The sequence below is a fragment of the Lutra lutra genome, chromosome 12 (genome assembly GCF_902655055.1).
Source record: "Lutra lutra chromosome 12, mLutLut1.2, whole genome shotgun sequence".
Lineage (NCBI taxonomy): Eukaryota > Metazoa > Chordata > Mammalia > Carnivora > Mustelidae > Lutra > Lutra lutra.
In genome coordinates, this window is record NC_062289.1 from 40,745,232 (window position 1) to 40,768,410 (window position 23,179).

The following is a 23,179-nucleotide window of genomic DNA, read 5'->3' on the forward strand; positions in this document are numbered from 1 at the left end:
CAGGTAGGCAGAGAGGCAGGCAGAGAGAGAAGGGGAAGCAGGCTCCCTACTGAGCAGAGAGCCCGATGTGGGGCTCGATCCTAGGACCCTGGGATCATGACCTGAGCCAAAGGCAGAGGCTTTAACCCACTGAGCCACCCAGGCGCCCCCCTATTTGTATTATTAAAAAATGTTTTTTACTTAGGATGTGACTACGGTTAGTATACTTAAGTTGGATCTTAGCTATGTATTTTGGATCTTCTTAGTTGATTATGCCCTTAATTATGTGTAAGAGAGAATGTCTAAGTTCATAAACGAAAGAATGATTGCACATTAGTAATTCTTGCCACTTTCAATTCAACACCTTCGCATATCATTAACAGTCTCGGAATTATCATAACCTTCACATAAACTATCCTTTAGAACTATGAGTAGAAGCCTACTCAATGATTTCTAGTATATATTACACGTAGACATTACAGAAATGTCTAGTAATGGAATTCCTTACCACAGACCTCCTTTCTGATCTGTGATGAGTAATACAGTGATCCAGCAAGCTCTCTTCTTCCAACTCCCTCTGACAAAATGGACACACACACCTGGAAATCGCACAGAATAAAAAAATTACTAACATTGTCAGCATTTAACTAAAGGTAAAAAATAGAATGTACGCAGATCTAGTTCCCAGCCCTCGTTCTTTCCGATTTGACATTACTTTTCCAATCTGATAATGGGCAGGTGCCTACGTTTTTTCTCGTGAGAAAAGTTAAGTATCCTCATAGGGACAGGATAGAGAAACAGTTAAATAAACTGAACATGAAGCACTTCATTCTCTTCGGAAGAGAAGCACAGACGGAGCTCCCACTGACTGAGAAACTCGGGGATCACATGACCCAGCTGTCCCTGGGTTACTTTTTCTGTTTCTTTTTTTCCCTCCCTTTCCTAATTCAGGTCACACAACTGGGTGTTACTTGTTCTCCAACTTCACCAAGCATCTGTAACTACCGGGGTAGCTAAGGAGTATTTGTCCCTTACACTGTGCTGTCCACTACAGGAGCCTGTAGCCATATATGTCTACTGGTACTTGAAATGTGGCTACTGAAATTGAGTTATGCTGGAAGTACAGAATACACAATGAGTTTCAGAGGCTTAATATTAAAAAAGGAGTAAAATATCTCAATAATGTTGATTATCGATTACATGTTCAAATGATTGTATTTAAGCTATCCAGTTAAATAAAATATACTAAAAATTAACTTCACTGTTTCTTTTTACTTTTTTAGTGTGGCTATGGGAAAATATGAAATTACCTATCTGTTCTATTGGACAGTGCTGCCTTAAACTCCTAGGGACAATATGGAGGCTTGGAATTTTTTGCTCACTTTCCATCATAGACACAACTTCCTGTTCCCTGACACTTGTACTCCAGATAAGCTCCCTGTGTTAAGAATTTTTAAAAATTTCAATTATGTACTAATAACTCCTTTTATAAAGCAAAGATTTCTACCTTTGATGCAAATATTAATTTATCTTCTAAGACTGATTAATCAAAACCCCTTCTCATTTTCTGTTATTTTAATTTTTTATTATCAATTCTAATTAGCAGAAGAAATTAGGATTTAAATGAGCTCACATATATTTTTAAATTTTCATAAAGCCTATCAACCTTACAATCAAACCCACACCTTTTCTTAGCCCATTTATTATCCTTCCTCCTTACTGGTCCTTGCAGCCAATCTAACAGAATTCATACTCTGCTTTGAGCTAAAATCCTCATTTAAATTTATAACATCACGGTATAAAACTAATCCTACAATAAAGAATACACGTGCAAAGCAGTATCAGTAAAACAAAAGGAAGTATGGCAATCTTTTAGACTTTCCGGCTAGGAAATTTACGCTTTGAGTATATTTTCTTAAATAATGAAGACTAGCATTTTCCTTCAGGAGAGAGAAAAAGAAAATCACACTCCTACTGCATACCACTATTCGTAACTGAGCTTGTAAGGAGATTTAATGGTTTCCAAGCCATTAGCCTATGTAGGGAAACACCAATCATTTCCTTATTTTGTTGGGAGAGAGACTCCAAACTTTGCAATTATAGGATAGGTCATGGACTAGCAGGATAGTAATGGCCCAGATTCATTTCTCTCTCTCTTTTTTTTAAGGAAAAACAAATAATGATCAATATTCTCCACTGCCCTACTAACCACCTCCATCCTTCCTCCAGCCCCATAAAAGATTACCCACCAAAAAGTACCGAGTTCAGGATGCCTGGCCCAGGCCTGTTCTTCCTTGCTAGACTATATACTGAGATGTCACTTCCTACCTTCTAAAGCCAAACCAGCAAAACCAGAGGAAAGGAGCAGTGGCAGTGGAAGGGTGAAAAAGAAAAGGCTCTGAACCAGGACCGACTTAAAGCCATTAGTCAGAAAGCAGAGCCTTGAGGAACTTGGACAGTTCCACATTCTATTTTTGGATCTTCCTTAATGCAAACTTGTCTGAGGAAGTTCTCCCAATCTCTCCAGCACTCGATTGGTTCCCCTCATGAAATATTTTTTAAGTAGAGAAAGCAAAATTCTTTCACAGTTATTGCCATTAACAAATGACTACCAACAATAGGTGTATGGTTCAGAGCCTAATTATTACTCCATACATATGTTCACAATAGGAGGTTAGCCTGTCCAGCCTATTAACTTCTTTACAGGCAAATCAAGTTTAACATTTAACTACATTGTATCAAAACAAACCTGGTTGTGGTCTCCCCAAGTTCCTGCAGCGGTCCATACTTATCTATATACTTCTCACAAGATCTTATGTGTGCCCTCATTTCGCTGAGGCAAACCTATATAAAAGCAAATTCAAAATAAAGTCCCTGTTGAAAAGGGGCTCAATGAAGTCTTATGTGATCCAGCTTTATGACTTTCATTATTGCAAATAAGATCATAGCAATGGGTCAGCTGATTGAAAGGATGTATTCCTGACAAGAGTAAAACAAAGTTAAGGCATTATCAAGAATAACACTTTACAAATGTTTCTAGTACTTAGAAGACCCAAATGTTGAGTTCTTGAGTTTGTTCTTCTAGAAAGCATATTTTTTTAAATTTTATTTTTATTTTTAGAATATTTATTTATTTGAGAGAGAGAGCAAGCACACACATGCCTGAGCAGTGGGAGCAGCAGAGGGAGAGGGAGAGAGACTCCTCAAGCTAACTCCACGCTGAGCACAGAGCCTGATGCAGGGCTCCATCCTAGGACCTGAGATCATGACCTAAGCCAAAATCAAGAGTCAGATGCTTAACGGACTGAACCACCCAGGCTACCCTAGAAAGCGTATGTTTTTTAAAGTGGAAAGACAGGGCACCTGGGTGGCTCAGTCGGTTGGGCGTCTGCCCTCGGTCAGGTCATGATCCCAGGGTCCTGGCATTAAGTCCCACATTGGGGGACGCCTGGGTGGCTCAGTTGGTTGAGCAGCTGCCTTCGGCTCAGGTCATGATCCCGGCGTCCTGGGATCGAGTCCCACATCGGGCTCCTTGCTCGGTGGAGCCTGCTTCTCCCTCTGCCTCTGCCTGCCATTCTGTCTGCCTGTGCTCGCGCTCTCTCCCTCTCTCTCTCTGACAAATAAATAAATAAAATCTTTAAAAAAAAAAAAGTCCCACATTGGCCTCCCTGCTCCGTGAGGAGCTTGCTTCTCCCTCTCCCTCAGCTTCTCCCTCTCCCTCAGCTTCTCCCTCTCCCTCTGCCCCTTCCTTCTGCTCATGCTCTCTCTCAAATAAATAAATAAAATCTTTAACAACAACGAAAAATGAAGTGGAAAGACATATTAACTCAAATTTACTTTTTTTGGACACCATTACCAAACTTGGTGATGGTAAGAAGTAAGAAAGAGAAAGGGGAGAGGGGAAAGAGATCAAGCAAGATGGAAGGGGGAAAGAAGTGAGAAGAGACAGAAAGGAAGAGAGAGATAAAGAGAACCAATAGATGCATTTTAATTTTAAAGATGGCCATAGTAAGTAAAAGGAAATCCTGTGCCTCGGGGAAGGATATAAATACCACGGTTTTATAATATATCCAGCAGTATTACATAATTCACAATACACAGTATACCCCATGACCCCATTAAGAGCAAACATAAAAGACCGCTCTTACAGTTCATTTTTACCAAGGCAGAATAAAGAGCCCTTGTTCCTCCAGATATACATTCGGAGATCCTCACCATGAGGGATCTGTGGCTAAATAACACAGCCTACTAAATGTTTCATCAGAAACTCTGATAAGATCTTGCACTAAAGGAAGCTTTGCATAGCTGTGGTAAGGTGGTCCACCCACCCTGCTTTATTTTGCTTGAGCTACGGAAGTTAAACCTCAAACATGAAATCTACCAGTCAAGGAAACTGTTATGATTGCTTAACAAAAGAGAAAAATAAGAGCAAGTGGAAAAATGAAAACAAATCCTTGCTTTACCAATATCCACCTAGGCCCCATTGAGGTAGCTGCCTTAAACACACAGTTTTCCAAGCTTTCAAATCCAGCTTTGCTCATCAATTCTCCCGCATCTCTATTACTTTTCTTAAAAGTGCCTTTCTTCCTCTTTGTATTCCTTGAACAACAAAGATAAGCAAGCGTTTTTTTTTTTTTTTTTAGCAAGCATTCTTGATACAAATTAGAAATCATGGCGTGTCTAGACACAAAATTATAGAAGACACTGTAAGAGATGGCAGAGGAAACATAAGCCACTGTGCTTGCTCTAAAGGGGCTTATCACCTAATGGCGGGGGGAACCACACCTGGACAAGTAGACAGGAAACTGTTTGGTATTGGGGACTGCAATACTAGGAATGGAGACCTCGCCAGAACTCTGAAGAATAAAGAGAGTCTGAACATTTGATTCTAGAAGGAATGGCAATATTCCTGGCAAGAGGAGTAACATAAAAAGGAAGGGCCGGATATAAGAAACACTTTAAAGAAAAAATAAAAATACTTGTGAATAATCAGATATAAAGAGTGAAAAAAGGAAGGGGCTTTCTAGTCAGGATATTTGAGAGAATATCCCCATTTCTGACAGACACCAAAGGTGCGATGAAACACTGGATGACAGAATACTATAGTGAGTTTGACTTTGTGCGTGTTGAATTTTATATGATGACAAAAAACACCAACGCAAAAATAAGTAATTATTATTATGAGTGTAAAAAGCTACTGATTTTGAGCATTTACCATGTTCCAGACAGTGCTACAAGCCATATATATTTTATCATTTTCCCTTACAACTATTCGCCATTGTGTGACACGAATGTTATCTTTTCCCTCCTTTTACAAAAAGATGAACAAAAACTTAGATAATATCGTCCCTACATCACAAATAGTGAGTGAGAGAATTCATGTTTGATCCCAGGAAGTCTGACTCCAAAGACCGCGTATACATTCTGTAGTCAGACAGCCCTGAGTCGGTTACTAGGTCTTTGATAAATATTCAAAAACTGTTATCAAGCACTAACTATGTGCCAGTCACTGTTCAAAGGGCTGGGTTCACACCCAGTCTCCAGTAAAACATACACAGTCCTAACCTTCATGGAACATAACTCTGGTGGGGATAACTGATGTATGTAAGTTTAAAAAATCACAAAAGCATAATTCTAAATGGTGACAAATAGTAAGTAAAGAAAGCGCAGGGTACTCAGAAAGCGTAATGGGCTGTGATGTCGATTAACAATAGAGAAAGTTTCTTTGGAAAAATTCAGACCCTTAACACATCATCTCACTCTTGATCTCTAGACTCCCTATGATAGTATCTTCCCGTTAGCAGTTCAAACGTTAACATATTTAAAAATTGGTGGATTCTTCTCCAAATCTGCTTCCCATCTCAGCACCTTCACCTACACCTACATGTGTCAGAAACCTAGGAGGTATTTTTGACACTGTATACTCTCATTCGGCCCTACACCCAGTCTGTTACCAATTTCCTTCAATTCTCTCCTAAGTGCCCCTTAAAAGAACCTCTTAATCCCTGCCCAATGCTCTCACCCTAATCCAGCTTCCTTACCTGACCCATCCCAATAGCCACTGCATTGGCCCCACCAATCCTGCTCTTGCCCCCTCCAAGCCATTCTCCATGCACATGAGAGAGCAGTTATCTTAAAAATAGATACCCGATCTGGAGCACCTGCGTGGCTTAGATCGTTAACTGTCTGCCTTCAGCTCAGGCCATAATCTCAGGATCCCGGGTTCAAGCCCCACATCAGGCTCCCTACTCAGCAAGGAAGTCTCTCTCTCTCTCTCTCTCTCTCTCTGCCTCTCCCCTCCCAGCTTGTGCTCTCTCTCAGATAAACAAATAAAATCTTGATAAAAATAGATGTGTAAACCTGATTAAAAGCATACACTCTTTCCATGACTCACTACTGCATTTAGGATAAAATCTAGACTCTTTTCCACAGCCTCCCAAGACTTCACATGATCTAACCAGGCTAGTACAGTGTCAAAGGAGGGAACTCGCAACAAGGGGGACAGGATCAACACAGAGAAATACTGCAAAGTCCAGAATATAGAAGGAATTATGCCGCCAGATTTAATAATAAAGCTATTCATGGATAGGCTGCAAAAGGGTAGCAGGACAGGAGGTCAAATGATGGGGGGGGCTGGTCACGGGACTGATGGGAAGGGAGGAGATGGAGGTGGTCGGTGAAAGCATTTTGAAAAATGAGGAGATGGTAGGAGTCGGGTGCCAAGTTCACCACAGCCTACCCATACAAAATTGGAGGAAAGGCAGGGGAGAGAAAGAGACAATAAACCTGAGAAAGATGGGGTAGGATGAAGCCAATGGCACAGGTGAAATGATTTGCCGCATGACAGTCTTCTCAGCAGTCCAGTAACCGTGGGCACAGGCAGAAAGAGGGTCACATACCGGGGTGTCACACTCAGTGCACTTCTGGTACTCGGATTTCATTCTTTTCGCTACATCAGTTGCTGGAACTCCTTCTGAAGGAAGATAGGCCCGGCAATAAGGACAGGTCCATTTGTTGTTCTTTAGACTGGTAGCAATACAGGAACGGCAGAATCTGCCCAAAACAAACCGAGAATATGTTATTTTCCTTCAAAGGTATAAGGGAGCCGGCACTATGTGTTCCTCTGTGTAAAGGGTATTTTAATGACACCTTGTACACTAGGAGCTGTGTTGTCAAGTTCACGGTGCATTTGCACCCTCAAGCCTCTTACCTTCCCAGGAAGACTGCTTTGGAGTCACATGTTCTCACTACACGCACTGCATGCGTTTGAACAGAAGGGCACACAGTGGTGAAAAGAGCATTCCGATATGCAGGATTAAAACTATAACCCAAAGGATAGCTAATGTGTTCTGCCTTTTCTCTAATCCTATTTTAACCCAAATGTTGGGGGAGGGTGGTGGAAATAGGTGTTTGCTCTGTGGGATTTTGTATGTTAGATAAGAAAATAGCAAGAGGCCAAGGAGGCAAAATACCATACATGCTATCCATCTTGTAACAATTTTCATGTCCTCCCCAGGTACAGAAAATTATCTAATCCAAATGACCACTATTAGGAATGTCCTCTGAGTCAAGAAATTTATTCTCTGGTTTATTTAAAGATGATCATAATAAAATCTTAACACAATCAACAGAATTCACAGAAAATCTGGACCTCTTCATAGGATCTGTTGAAGGCTAAGTGCGCACAAATATAAAAATGACATTTAGAAAAGTTATACACATTAGAGTGACTTGAGAGCTCTTAAGATACTCACCATATACTATCTATCTGGGAGTATTACTATATGGCAAAAGTTAAGCTTTTTTAAAATTTAAATATACTGGGGCACCTGGGTAGCTCAGTTGGTTAAGCATTTGCTTTTGGATCAGGTCATAATCTCAAGGTCCTGGGATCAAGTCCCACAATGGGTTCCCTGCTCAGCAGCGAGTCTGCTTCTCCCTCTGCCTCTTCCCACCCCTTGCTTTCTCTCCCTTTCTCTCTGTGCCAAATAAATAAATAAATCTTTAAAAAAAATTTAAATATACGATATATATTGAAATCTTCACATATCAGAGGTATATAGCTCATTGAAATTTCCCAAACTCAACTCTCAAATGTATTAGCCATGACTGATGACGCTTAAAAGAACGCTCTTCTGCATCTATTATAAAATTCTTGTATGCACACAAAAGATGCTGACATTTGCACTGTTCTTGAGGCATCTGCTTGATGTTTATGTCTGTCCAGCATCCATTTCCTCTTTTTCTTGCAACAGTACCCTGATTTCACTCTGCAGGAACTGTTCCTCTTATAGAAGATACAATCTGGTGGGACCTCAGTCAAGGGGCCCACAATCCCCTGCTAAAGACAAAGATCTGAGTCCTCTGCCGTCTTCCACTTATTCTGTGCTTCAAGTGATGAACTCCAAGTTCTAAGACACAATCTGCCCTTGCATTTCTCTGAGTCCCTGAGAAGTGGTTCTCAGAGTGTAGTCTTGATGATGACAAAAAATATCAAGCAAAAATAAGTAATAATCTATTATTATGAATCTCTTATATTACAAGAGGTTCAGATGCTCAAGTTGTAACCCTCATACAACATCTAGGGTTCTGACATGAATTACTCGTTTACATGATGTAGGAGCAAGCAGATGACACTTTGTTTTCTTGGTGAACAAAAGTCTTCCCCTTTCCTCACAACTTACTCGAGTTTTATAACAATACAAACAGAAGATATTGGTGTCGAGCCCTGTGGTGGGTGCTGATGGACATGATCTTGTTTAGTTCTCAGAGTGATCCTAACATGTTGCTCTGCTCTCTCCTCACCTGACTGGAGGCAAACAGACGTTCAGAGATGGAACAATTTGCCACGTTTACACAGCCTGAAGACAGCAGTACTGTGAACCTCGCACAGCTTCAGAAGAGGCTCAAAAAGTATGAGGGGAAAGTCCCCAACTTACAATGTTCCACTTAGGATTTTTTGACTTTATGGTGATTCAAAAACGATCCTCATTCATTAAAAACTGTATTTCAATTTTTGAATTTTGAGCTTCTCCTGGTTGGCAGTAAATCCTCTTCTCTCCATGCTGGGCAGCTCCCAGCCAGCCATGCAGATGAGCAACGGATACAACTTGCTACCACTCTACACCCATCCAACCGTTCTGCCTTCTACTTTCACTACAGTAGTCAACACATTAACAAAATACTCAACACTTTTATTATGATATAGGCTTTGTGTTAGATGATTTTGCTGAACTGTGGACTAGTGAAGTGTTTTGAGCTATTTAGGGTTGATGAGGCTAAGTTAGGATGTTTGGTAGGTTAGGTGTACTAAATGCATTTTTGACTCACTTTAACTTAGGATATGGATTCATCAGGACATAACCCCACTGTGAGTCAAGAAAAGATCTGCAGTCCTTTTTTTTTTTTTTCTTTCTTAATACAGATTTTTGTTTATTTATTTGACACAGAGAGAGAAACGGTGAGAGAGGGAACACAAGCAGGGGTAGTGAGAGAGGGAGAAGCAGTCTTCCCGCTGAGCAGGGAGCCCAATGTGGGGCTTGATCCGAGGACCCTGGGATCATGACCCGAGGTGAAGGCAGACGCTTAATGACTGAGCCACCCAGGTGTCCCATATCTGTAGTCCTTTTTAAGTCACGGCAATTCCTCCCAGTGACAAGCAGAAGCAGCACACCTATTAGACTGAGGATGTACCTGTATAAACCAGTCAAGTCTGTAGAGAGTACATTTCCACTGTCATTTTGTAAGTGCTCTTGCACCTGTTTTTGTAGCTACAACTGATAACTACAACGGAAACGCCTACTAGATACAAATGAAAAGCAGCACACTTATGGCATCTTAAAAAAAAACAAGTCCCTCACTGTAACTCCCTTACGTTTGCACAATGGTGTTACATGTGGCATGAACCCCTCAAATGAGCATTAGACAGACATTACTGCACTCTATGAGAATACTAGTTGCAAATCCTATAGAGCAGTCAATTAGCTATACCCATTTTAACAAAAGCTATTATTAAATGGAGAAAACACATCAAGACTAAGGTGTTTTGGGACAGACTGAACTTGCTGGTTATGAGTTACATAAAAACCATGACTTTTTAGTGTTACCAATAAGGAGAGGAATGGATGCCACTGCATCTTAAGTCTTGGTTTTTGGGGTGCAGAAATGAGATTGCAGAATCGCTTAGTTCAAAAAAATCTGAGGTTAAAAGTCTCCCATTAGAGGTACAGTTACCAAATTCAAGTCTTGTGAACGGGAGAATTTAACATCCTTACTCTGGTACATTAGCATACAAAGTATGTAAGTGATCAAACATTAAATGAATTGTCTAATTAGAATCAGGGCTATTCAGGTTTAGGTAGTGTGTGTGTGTGTGTGTGTGTGTGTGTGTGTGTGTGTGCGCGCGCGTGCGCGCGCACACGCACTATTTAACAAGGTACAAAACAAGATAACTCAAAAATACAATCTCTTGGAAAGCAAATTGGTGCAACCACTCTGGAAAATCATATGGAGGTGCCTCAAAAAGTTAAAAATAGAGCTACCCAATGAGCCAGCAACTGCACTACTAGGTATTTATCCAAAGGATATAAAAATAGTGATTCAAAGGGACACCTGCAGCCCAATGTTTATAGCAGCAATGTCCACAAGAGCCAAACTATGGAAAGAGTCCAGAAGTCCATCAACCAATGAATGGATAAAGAAGCCTGGGTGGCTCAGTCCGCTGAGCATCTGCCTTTAGTTCAGGTCATGATCCTGAGGTCTGGGATCGAGCCCCACATTGGGCTCCCCCCTTGGTGGGGAACCAGCTTGTCCCTCTCCCTCTGCTTTCCACTCTGCCTACTTGTGTTCTATCTCTCTGTCAAGTAAATTTTAAAAAAACTTCAAAAGAAAAAGATGTGGTGTGTCTACACACACACACACACACACACACACACACACACAGGAATATTATACAGCCATCGAAAATGAAATCTTGCATTTGCAACGACGTGGATAGAACAAGAGTGTATTATGCTAAGCAAAATAAGCCAGTTAGGGAAAGACAAATACCATATGATTTTACTCATATGTGTAATTTAAGAAACAAAACTGATGAACATAGGGGAAGGGAAGGAAAAAAAAAATAGGATAAAAACAAAGAGGGAGACAAACCGTAAGAGACTCTTAATCTCAAGAGACAAACTGACAGTTGGTGGAGGGGAGGTGATTGGGGAATGGGGCAACTGGGTGATGGACATTAAGGAGGGCACTTATTGGGATGAGTTCTGGGTATTATATGTAACTGATGAATCACTAAATTCTAAGCCCAAATTAATCATACACTGTAGGTTAACTAACCTGAATTTAAACAAAACAAACAAAAAGAAAACAAAGTATAGAAATATATATATATATATGATGAGCTATTTATAGGTTTACAGATGTATAAAAACATCAAAAAAGATAAAAAAAAAAGAACATTTACCTACCTTTTGGAGAAATGAGAACTAGAAGAAGAGGTGAATATGTGATAGAAATAAAAAAGAACATTTACCCAGTTTTTTTTTTTTGGTTGTTTTTTTTTTGAGAAACAGGAATGGGAAGGAAGAGGTGGGTATTGTCATTGTCAAATTTCAAGTTTAAACTCTATGGCCGTATCACCTACAAAATAAATGATTCTTTAAAAAGTGAATCACCTATAATCACTTGGGATAAATGGTCTGGTAGTTTTTTATAAAACAAAATATATAGGCATCCTTTGGTCCTGCAATACCAAGCCCATGTATTCATTAAATAAAAAGAAATGAAAACACATGTCTCTTTGTACAAGAATATTAATAAGGAACGTATTTACAACAGCCCCAAACTGGAAATAACCCCAGTGTCCATTAACAAGAAAATGAATTAGCAAACTGGAGCAAATTCCTACAATGGAACACCACACAGCAATAAAAAAAATAACAAATTACTAATATACACAGCAACATGGATGAACCTCAAAGACATACTGAGTGAAAGAAGCCAGACACAACAGAGCACAGTCTGTATAATGCCACTGATACGATGTTCTTGAAAAAGCAAAACTGATCCAAGGTAAAGAAAAAAATCACAATGGCTCCTGTGGGGATATATGGACAGGGACTGGCTGGAAAGGGACATGAGGGAACTATCTGGGGGTAATGAAAATATTTTATATCTCATAGGGGTTATACCTAGGATGTGTTCATTTCAGTACATGTGTAATTTACCTTAAAAATAACAAAGTCTGGTTAATAATATGTAACTTTTTAAAAAAGATTTTATTTATCTGAGATAGAGAAAGAGAGAGCGAGCAAGTGAGAGAGAGAACATAAGCTGAGGGACAGAGGGAGATGGAGAAACTGGCTCCCTATTGAGCAGGGAGCCCAATGTGGGGCTCCATCCCAGGACCCCAGGATCATGACCTGAGCCAAAGGCAGATGCTTAATCGACTGAGCCACCCAGGTGCTCCAATATTGTGTATCTTGATATAAGAAGGAAATAGAATGTGCTGATCATCGTAACCTACTCTGAAATGCATCCAAAAAAGATGAATTGATGATGGGTAGGTATGTGATAAAAAGAGAAAAAAGCAATATAGCAAAATTGATAACTGTAGAATCTAGGTAGTGAATATATAGTTGTTCACTGTACATTCAACTTAGCTCTATGTTTAAAATTTTTCATAATAAAATGTTAGGGGGAAAATGTTAGAAAAATTAACCACCTTACTATGACTTTAATTTTCTTTACTCCTGAGAAAAACTGTGTTGTAAAATTAGGAAGGAAAATGTCTGGAGGGTAAGAGGCCTGAAATTTTTAATGGAACATGAGGAGAAAAACATTAAGAAAAATATTTTTAAGGGCATTCAAATTCAGTGTGAGGAAAAGATTACACTGCATTGATGATTATTTAAATAAACATAAAGAACAGAACAATTTTGAATATAATAAAGGGCTGAGGAGAGAAAATACAAACCATCTAAAACTGGGTATGTGTAGCTTTTAGCAAGAACAGTTAATCCATGGTTCTAGAGAAGAATATGAGAGAATATATAAAAGTGCACAAACATCCCTACACCCACCCATGTAAGCATTCATGTACTGGTGAAACTTTTAGCTAGAGCTTACTACTGACAGCTTACATCATGTCAGGGATGAAACTGTGGCAGTGCCTAAGGTCCCTGCTCTCTAGAGTTCTAGAATGAGGCAGGAGGGCTAAACAAACAGATTGGCAAATGATAAATCCTTTGAGACGAAGAAAACATTTGACCATGAAAATACGGTGAGGGGGGCAAGGGGAGCATTTAGATGGGTGGTTCCTGAGATGATATTTGAAGGCACCCCTCTAAGGAAGATCTGGGAATGGTTTTCCAAACTGAAAACAAAGGGTACAAAAGATAGGGACCATCCTGTTGAGATACAGAAAGCCAGCATGCTTGAAAGGCAAGGGGCCCCAGGGAGAGTAAATGGAGATGTGGGAGGGGGAGTGAAGTGGACAGGAGACAGAGCATTAAGCCTTAAGTCAGTGATGGATAGGTACTTGGACGGTTTTAAGTAGGAGGGTGACACAGTTTGATTTACATTACATGGATCACTCTGATTCTTGTGTAAAGAACAGATTACAGAGGTACAAGAGCCACAGCAGTGAGGAGCTCAGGTTTAAGCCATTGGAAGAGTCAGTTCAAGAGAGGATGATGGCTTCGACTAACAAAGTAACAGGAAGCAGTTAAGTGGTCAGACAGATTTAGGATTTATTTTGGAAGTGAGGCAAAGGGACTTACAACATACCAAATGACAACAAACACATTATACTAAGTGAGAAAAGTCAAACACAAAAAAGACTACTTATTGTAGGATTCGAAAACTTAGTGACAGAAAACAGATGGGGTTGTTGGAGTCAGGGGCTTTGGGAGGGGATTGTGCACAACAGATTTGAAGGAACTTTTTAGGGTAATGGAATTAACTGTTCTAGATCTCGTGAGTGGAGGAAGTTATATAATTACCAAAACTCCTCGACTTACACACTTCGTATGAATTATACTGTATCACCTCAATAAAACTGAAAAACAACACAACCAAACAAAAATGTCCCAGTGACAACAGGCCAGAAACCACCATCGCATGAAGCAGATCACAGAAATACACACAGCTCAGAACCATTCAGAATCTTGCTGGCCTCCCTCCTCCACCACTCCAGGCACAGAGTAGTTACTTGATAAATTCAAATAACTGAAGCAGTTATGCGGAACGGATCAAAGGAGCATTTTCTGGGCAGGGCCCAACATTCACATTAATAAGGAAGAGCATAAGGGTGCTGGGTCCTTCTGAAAGAACCTAAGGGATAGAAATGAACACAAACCTAAGGAGATAAGAGATTCCCTTTTGACTCCCCCTTCTCCACCTTCATAAGGTGGCTGAGAATGATGAAATGAGGAGAATGAGGAGAAATTAGATGAAAGAAGCTGAGGATAGAAGTCAATTACTTTTTTTTTTAGACCAATTCAATGTTTTCAAAAATTCTGAGTTGCCATTGCTATAATATTAGATTTTGTGGGGTGTCCGGGGTCTTAGGCTTTGTGGTGGGTGTGGAGCCTGCTTAAGATTCCCTTTCCCTCTCCCTCTGTCCTATTCCACCTAAAAATTAAAAAAAAAAAAAAAAAATCAGATTTTACAACTAAACCCAAATTTCTGGCTTCTTTTAAAAGCTAGTCTTCTTCAACTCTGGACTCAATTCCCATGTGGTCCCATGGGCTGGCACCCCCCATCCTGTGGAGGGCTCATCCTCCACATTCATTTACATCACCTGGCAGTTTGCAGCTCCTGAAGACCTGAATTAGGAACTGAATAATGACTCTATGAACTTTGAAACCAGATGGAAACTTAAATACCCCACTCCCTTTGATAATTTTATTAGCCCCTTTCTATTTCTCTAAATTGATTATCAATAAAAACCCTTTTATAATGAAGAGATCAGCAAAGCACTGTAGAAAAATGAGGAAAGGCTTGCTGAGGACACTGGGTAAAATTAGGCATCCAATCTTAGGAGGTAAAACTGAACCCTAAGTATTGTAAATTTAAGGAGGGAAGGGATGCATTAGGGACTCCATGGGTCTAGTACTAGACGGGCAAAATAAGTATTCAGACATGGTTCCTAAATACGGCTCTGCAAAAGCCACTGGTGACATGAGGTCAATGTAACATTTTATTTATGTTCTCAACACTAGGCTGCCTGGCCTGATGGATACGAAGCCCTCAAGAAGGGGCTTCATGAACTTTAAACAGAATAAGGAGAATTGTTATTGTTATTGTTATTCTAAGTGATGATAAGAGTCTCACACTAAAATATTCCAGTGTAAGGCAATAAACACACACACACACACACACACACTCCCCCTTGGCCTGCAGGTCAGCCTAGACAGCCCTGAGCACAGCTATTCCTAGAGCAAAGCCCTCCAGCTCCCCACTGCCCCTGAGATTTCCTTTGATGTTATTTCTGCATTCAGTTAGGTTCCAGAGTCCATCCTGGGACTCATTTAGCCTTCAAAGACTCTGCATATTTCTACACAGCATTATGTGTTGATTTAAAATTTAACCCCTTCGAGACAACTGTATTTCCTTTAACTTAAAATCTTAGCAGGGTGCCTCTCTAGAACCTTCAAATGTGGTCCTCAACTTGCTGTATTTTACTGTCAATTAAATAGGGTTAGCTAAAGCTGTGCTTCAAACTTTAAAGTGAATATAAATCACCTGAACATCCTATTAAAATGCAGATTCTGATTTAGTAGGTGGGAGATGGGGCCCAGGATTCTACAATGCTGCCGGTCCGCGGGGCAAGTAGCCAAGTTCTAAGGAAAATCTGGGCATAAAACTCCATCTGCTACATTATTTAGGTTCTGTTTGTTAGAGAATACATAATTTAATAGATCACTAATATTTAATTTGCCTGTGACAATACTGTTACTAAATAAACACACAGCGGTCCAACAACCAGAGGAGGTAAATTACATCTTTCTGAAATTCTCAGTAATCCAAGGACAGATGAGCAACCCCATAAAAAGAATGGAGGTCAGAAACTATCATGGGGGACGCCTGGGTGGCTCAGTTGGTTAAGCAGCTGCCTTCGGCTCAGGTCGTGATCCCGGCGTCCTGGGATCGAGTCCCACATCGGGCTCCTTGCTCATCAGGGAGCCTGCTTCTCCGTCTGCCTCTGCCTGCCATTCTGTCTGCCTGTGCTCGCTCTCTCTCCCTCTCTCTCTCTGACAAATAAATAAATAAAATCTTTAAAAAAAAAAAAAAAAAAAGAAACTATCATGGGACTCCTATCTATTACTCAACCACAGAGCATCCGTTGGCTGGCACTATAGAATGGCTGTCCTCGCTTGAGGGGCATTCACCAAAGTATTCCAACTGCATGGTATTTTGGAATCACCCATTAATTCAATGGATACTGAACACCCACTAAGCGCCAGGCCCTGAAGGAGTGGCAATGTAGAAAGCAGCATTCCTTTCCTAGAGCAAAGGCTCACCAGAGTTTTGGGACCTTGAGGGTACCAAAGACTCTCACCACCCCATTTTAAGTGATGCTTACCCAAGCACCCTGGGAGGAGGAAGCATTCTATATACATTTGTTTTAGCATCAGAGGCCTAGATGTTCATATTTAAACTTCAAAGTTTCATCTTGAAGTCAAGTCACAGGTCAAGTAATATGTCAATGTAAGTGGAAATCAGATGGAAACTTCCACAACATTCCACGTCTTCAATTCAACTCCCTTCATCTGTGCCCCTTTAATGCCCTACATCCCATGAAATGGATGAACCGTCCATTCTCCTGCTAAGGCCAAACCTTCCCCCTGGCCCCCAACTCCTGCTGCAATTCCCAGCTCCTCTCTCCTACTCAAGGGCATTGCTCCTGAAAGTTTCTCTCTTCCTGTGCATCAGTTTGCCTCTCCCTATTGGGTCATTTCCATAACCATACAGAATATTCCATTTTCCTTCTCTTAAAAAAAAATTTTTTTTTAAAGAAAACTCTTGTGATCCCACTTCTCCTTTCAGCTATTACCCAAATTCTCTTCTTCGCTTTGCTTCTCAACTCCATGAAAGGGCCTTCCATGCTCCCTGTCTGTGGCTCCTGTGATCATTCATGAACCCACTCCTCTCCCCAAGCGGTGGGGCCCACCATCCCACTGAAATTGCTCTTCTCAAGGTCCCCAAGAGCCTCCACATTAAGATATCCAGTGCTCAGGGGCGCCTGGGTGGCTCAGTGGGTTGAAGCCTCCGCCTTCAGCTCAGGTCATGATCCCAGGGTCCTGGGATCGAGTCCCGCATCGGGCTCTCTGCTCAGCGGGGAGCCTGCTTCCCTTCCTCTCTCTCTGCCTGTCTCTCTGCCTACCTGTGATCTCTGTCTTTCAAATAAATAAATAAAATCTTAAAAAAAAAAAAAGATATCCAGTGCTCAATTCTCTTGTATAGAAATCTGACAGGATAATTTCATGTCTGTTGAATGTAATTAGTAATTTTAAAAATGAGGGCTTGTATTTTATATAACTTTGTTTTTTAATTTCATTTTTCCATAATACATTTTTCATTTTATAAAATATAAAATATTTTAATATATTTATATATCTTAAAAAATAAAATACTTATATATATAAAATATAAAATAAAATATCAGCCAGCGATGGGCTGAAAACAACAAACGAAACCAAACCACACTGGGTTTTTCAGCTGATAATTTGAGAAACGCTGCTCTAAATATCTTAAAATTGCTACTCCCCCACATACTCCCTATCACATTTTCTTACTCATTTTTTTTTTATCCTTTACACCTTTCACTATGTAACAAGCGACATACTCCTGGCTGGAATCTTGTTTATTGTCACCTGCCGCATGAGAATGCAAACTCCAGGACGGCAAGCAATTGTGTCTACACGCTCAGCACAGAACAGGGCAGATCTGCTGCATCGATAAATGACAGCACTCCATGAGACAGCAGATCTAACCAAACAACCCATAAAAAACCAAAATGATAAGGATGAAGTAAATGAACAAAGATTTTATTTTAAAGAACACTTTGCCGATTCCTACTGTCTGCTTGAGTGTAGTGTGTGCATGGGTGCATGACAGCCAGACTTCTTGGAAGAATTCTAAAGGGCCTATCGGAAAGCCTGATAATGATCTAATTTTTGTTTTTGATAATTTAAAAACTCGGTTGGTAGATGGGATGGTTAGTCTCCTGAGTCAACATGGCAGGATATAGGACTCCGTTATTTAATCAGACACTTATCTAGGTGCAGCTGTGCAGGTATTTTGTAGGTGTGGTTAACACCTATAATGGGCTGACTTTAAGAGACTATTATCCTCAATAACAAAACAATTCCTTAAAATTAGTCTTTCTCACACGCGTGCGCGCACACACGCTATTGGTTGTTTCTCAGGAGAACCCTCACTAACAAATAACATACGAGCGGGCCATAAATATCTGTAATGATTAATAAAACAAGTAGCTTTATAATCTTATGTGAAAAATGAAGGCTTTGGGATTATACACCTCCTGTAAGAACGAAAGGGGCAGCAAAATGGGCAAAAGGGGGTCAAAAGGTACAAACTTCCAGTTATAAATCAGCCATGGGGCTCTAAGGTACAGAATGGTGGCTGTAGTCAAGAAGATTGTGTTGTATATTTTATTTTATTTTTTTTTTAAGATTTTATTTATTTATTTGTCAGAGAGAGAGAGGGAGAGAGAGCGAGCACAGGCAGACAGAATGGCAGGCAGAGGCAGAGGGAGAAGCAGGCTCCCCGACGAGCAAGGAGCCCGATGTGGGACTCGATTCCAGGACGCTGGGATCATGACCTGAGCCGAAGGCAGCTGCTTAACCAACTGAGCCACCCAGGCGTCCCTGTGTTGTATATTTTAAAGTTGCGAAGACAATAGATCTTAAAACGTTCTCGACACAAGAAAAAAATATAACTATGTAGGCTGACAGCTTGCTAGACTTTCTGTGGTGTTCGTCTTCCAGTATGTACAAAGTTCAATCATTATGTTGAATACCTGAAAACTAACATATGTAAATTACACCTTGACAACATTTAAATAAAAAGTAAAATATACTAAATTTTAAAAAAAGATTGAAAGCACTGTTGTATATTTCTGGGTCAGCTGAAAACTCATCAGGAAACTCTTGGGCCCTCCTTAGAGAAGCCCTAATTTGATGCAGCCTGTACTTGACCACAAATGGAAAGTTTTAATCTGCTTACCTCAAAGTCCTTCAGAATTATCCTCAAGAGTTTCCTTTTAAAAATTAGGAAAATGTGACTTAGAGCAATTTAATCCAACTCAGTTCAGTGAAGATGTGGCTCTTTGTACCTTCAAGTATGCCCCAGTCTATACCTATTAGGTTTGCTAGACCCATTCTCAACCTCTGGGTCCTTTTAGGTAACTTCCTAATAAGCTCCAGCTCTGACCTTCCCCCAAACCCATTCTCCCAATATCTTGAGGACATTTCCATTTGGGTATCTCCCTATCGACTACTATATACCTGACAAGCTGCATCACGAGTTCCATTATCTCCGGAGCTGAACTCTGCCCCACTTTATCTCTGTCACCTGTTAGGGAGTTGCCTTCCACTCCTTTCTCCCCCTTTATCTATCATACCCAACTGGTCAACACATTTCCTTATAAATACTTATTTTAAACGTAAATGGATTCCCTTTCAGTTTCACTCATACAGCTTCAACTTATCAGCACCCTCCTCCCACCCAATGATAACGGAAGAAAAGGCAGAGGTAGGAAAACAGATTTCCCCAAAATCTGTTTTAACAACTGATAAACAGAGATATGAATAAAGTCAATTTGAAATGACCAGCACATTAAAATAGAACTTCTTAAATTAAGGGCCACCAAAGGAAAAAGAACCAAGCTAAAAGGAAGGCTATCTGGGACATCCCAGAAATGTCATAGGTCTATCTTTTGTAGCCCAGTATTATTCCAAAAGAAATACAGATTAAGACATAATACCCATTCCTGGATTTTTGCTTTGTGAGACGACTTTAAAAGAACAGAAATTATGTGTTGAGTCTTTATGATGGGCCACTTTTACATTTTTTAAATACTCATATAAAAATTCCATTATTCAGCATATTTTACAAATGAAGAAACAATAAAAGAGATTAAGCAACGTGGTGGTTACACAGCAGGTCTGTGGCAGGGCTGAATTCAAATCCTGCTCTCAAGCCCACCATTTCTACAATTTATAGAGTGCTCATACATATTCATTCAATACATTTTTGCCATTATTAATAACTTGCTTGACCTGAAATAGGTTTCAACAGAAATCAGCATCAACAAAAGAGTTCAACAAGTTTGGAAATTAGCTTCAATATGGGATAATATAGAGAGATTTCATTTGCTTTTCTTCATTTTCCAATATAAGATCAATGGAAGGGAGTAATTCACGTAGGAAGTACAAATGGTGTTACTAGCACTCAGTACCGCCAGTGCAGAAGGAACTCTAGTTAACATTTATAAAGTGGAGGGGGCCCAAGTAAATTTGCCAAAAGGAGGAATATGGAAATTCTGCCCACAGCCAGAACAATGGACATAGATTTGTCAAAACCAAGAACAGTAAAGTGAGGGAAGGCCATTCGTCCAGCCCTTGTTGTGCTACTCCATGACTATTTTTCCAGTTGCTGGTTTCCTATTCAAACTCTAACAAAGAAAAAGATTAAACAAAAGATTTAACTTTTTACACATTTTATTATCCTTTAGCAGAGGCAAAAACACTGCAAACGGCAAGTTACAGCCTTCAAAATCCAAACCAGGGAAAACAATCCCCAATCAGACAACAATCTCCAGTAACAAAGTCACCCACTTCAGTTCTACAAAAGGAACCTTCAAGACTTCATATGGATCTCTGGTGCAACTTAATGCTCATACAGACTAAATTTACCCACAGTTACCAGGAGGTTATTACCACCCTGAACTAATCAATAGGTTACACTGTTACACAATGGTACCTTGGCTTCCATCTTGGCCTTGGGATTTATGTCAATGAGCTACATCTGGACAGCTGGGAAACAAGATCAGTAATCAGTCAGGAGGTCAATTAGACTGGAGTTTAAAGTACATAGCTGAAACAACAGGCTTTGAAAATAGAGCCACAAAATAATGACTAGGGCACTCACTATTTAAACACTGTGTGGGCTGCGTTTTTCTTCCTGGATAGCAGCAGGTTTTTCAGTGGTGCTTCTCAGTTCCTAGTCTATAGGTGTCAAGGACCACCTAAGTCCTTTGAAAAACCTTTTGTGCCCTTGCATTTATAATATGGTATTTTTTTCCCCTGGTAAACCAGAAGCACTTGCTAGCCATTGCGGTATGGCCCCCGTCAGCCAAAGACATTAAGTGGGCTTCCACTGCCACTCTATGCAACTCCCCCACCTCCACACCCCCGCCCACCCCAACATGCACACATCCGGTCGCACACCCGTGCAGCCACAGCAAGAAAGCTTCTAAGTAAACCGAGAACACGAATCCACAGATCCGACTCCCATTTCTAGTTACTCAAGCACACATTAAGGGCGTGCCAATTCTATACAGGGATTCTGTTTTCAAACTCTTTTTAGAAACTACTCGTTTTTATCTATACTTTCCATCGATTTAGGCAGACTGTAGCCTCCTGTCACTTCGTGGTTGGATTTTAAGGGCTCACTCAAGGCTTGGTGCTAACGTTCAAGTCCCCACCACACCCTGACAGGTATTTAAACTCTAACGACTACAGAGTCTCTTGGACGTTCCAATTTGAGTTGATCTTTGAGGGGCTTGAGTGTTTGTATTAGGAAAGGGAGGTGGGAGTGGAAGGCCAGTTTGCACAGATCTGTGTTTGCTCAAGAGGCTAGCCTCAGTGGGCGTTCTGGACGCGTGCAGAGAGCCAGCAAAATAAATCCGACCTGGGTGGGGGGCGGTGAGGGAAGCACCTCGCGATTAACTGAGCTCAGGGGGTAACTGCTCTGCAGCAGCCTACTCCCTTGTGCCCAAGCAGGTACCGGCCGTCCGGCCAAGAGCACCTTCCCCCGCTGGTGAGCCCTAGCTCCTGGCAGGTCGTTCGCCTGGGAACCCCACCCCTGGGCACTCTACACCTAGGCTTCGGGAACAAGCAGCGACCTGCGGAGGGGCCGGGGGCGAAGGGGCGGGTGGTAGGGAGGCAGGAGGCGCTGCAGGGCCCGCTTGTTGCTGTTTTCGCCTCCTGAAATCCTGTGTCCCCTTCCGACCGGTCATTTTTCCCGTGGCGTGGACTCCCCAGGTCCGGGCGTCTCCCTGCAGCAGCACCATTCAGGCGCGGGCTTCTGAAATCCCCCATGCCCTCGGCTCCCCCAACCCACCTCGCCTTCCCCAGAAGCGGGCGTGCAAGCCGAGCTCCCCCGGCACTTACACGTGGCCACAGCGGGTCCGGACCGGCTGGTGCAACACCTCGAGGCACACAGAACAGTCGAAGGACGTGACGGGCAGTTCGGGGTCCCCCTTGCGCTCCAGGGCCCGCGGGGCGGCCGAGGCGGGGGCGGATTTGCCGCTATCGCTGCTCAGCACGGAGCCCATTGCTGCGCTTCCCGCCCAGACAGCGGCCAAGAGCTCAGTGCCTGCTGCCGGTTGTTTTGTTGTCCTGCGGTAGAGGAAGGAAGTCCCGGCCCAGCTGTGATCGCCGCCTCCCAGCGCGTCCAGCTAGACCAGCCTAGCAGCAGCCTCAGCTCCGGCGCCCAACCTCCGTCTAGGGCAGACGAGTGCGCCGCCGCCGCGCCTGGAACTGGCTTTCGCTGGCGGCCTCGGCGGAGACGTGCAGGCGGAGGCGGCAGCCGCACCGTGCGCGATGCGACAGCCCGGGCTCCTGGGAGGATTGAAACCTGAAACCTCAACTGCGGAGCCAAGGACCTGGGCCGGGCGTAAGCCTTCCGGGCGTTCGCGTACATCCTCCTTACCCATTCTTGCAAGTTCGAGGGAATGTGGGTCTGGTCGTGCTTTATGGGAACCAGAACCCGCTGGTAAGGTGATGTTCCTGTCCGCCCTGCACTGTTGTAATCATAAAAGGCAACGAAGACCATCTATAATGGGTGTGTCTCCTAAGACTGTGCTAACCAGGACTTGAACATCGGATCAATCAATACTCAATACTTAATGGAGAGGTAGCATGGGGCAGTGAAAAGGGTTCTGGAG

General features: G+C 41.7%; 1 protein-coding gene across 3 annotated transcripts in view; it reads right to left on the minus strand.

Annotated features, from left to right (window-relative positions):
• The window catches only part of RNF125 (ring finger protein 125), a 43,428-nt gene extending 20,559 nt beyond the window's left edge, over positions 1 to 22,869 (minus strand). Inside the window, exons 1-4 of one of the 3 annotated variants that reach the window (XM_047697696.1) lie at positions 22,404 to 22,867; positions 6,879 to 7,032; positions 2,729 to 2,823; positions 488 to 578 (exon numbers count right to left, since the gene is read on the minus strand). In XM_047697696.1, the coding sequence (XP_047553652.1) occupies positions 488 to 578; positions 2,729 to 2,823; positions 6,879 to 7,032; positions 22,404 to 22,567 (504 nt within the window). In that variant the 5' untranslated portion in view covers positions 22,568 to 22,867. Of the gene's footprint in view, positions 1 to 487; positions 579 to 2,728; positions 2,824 to 6,878; positions 7,033 to 22,403 lie in introns of all 3 variants that reach the window. The other 2 variants (XM_047697695.1, XM_047697694.1) reach the window with 2 other exon arrangements.
• Between the last annotated feature and the right edge of the window lie 310 nt (positions 22,870 to 23,179).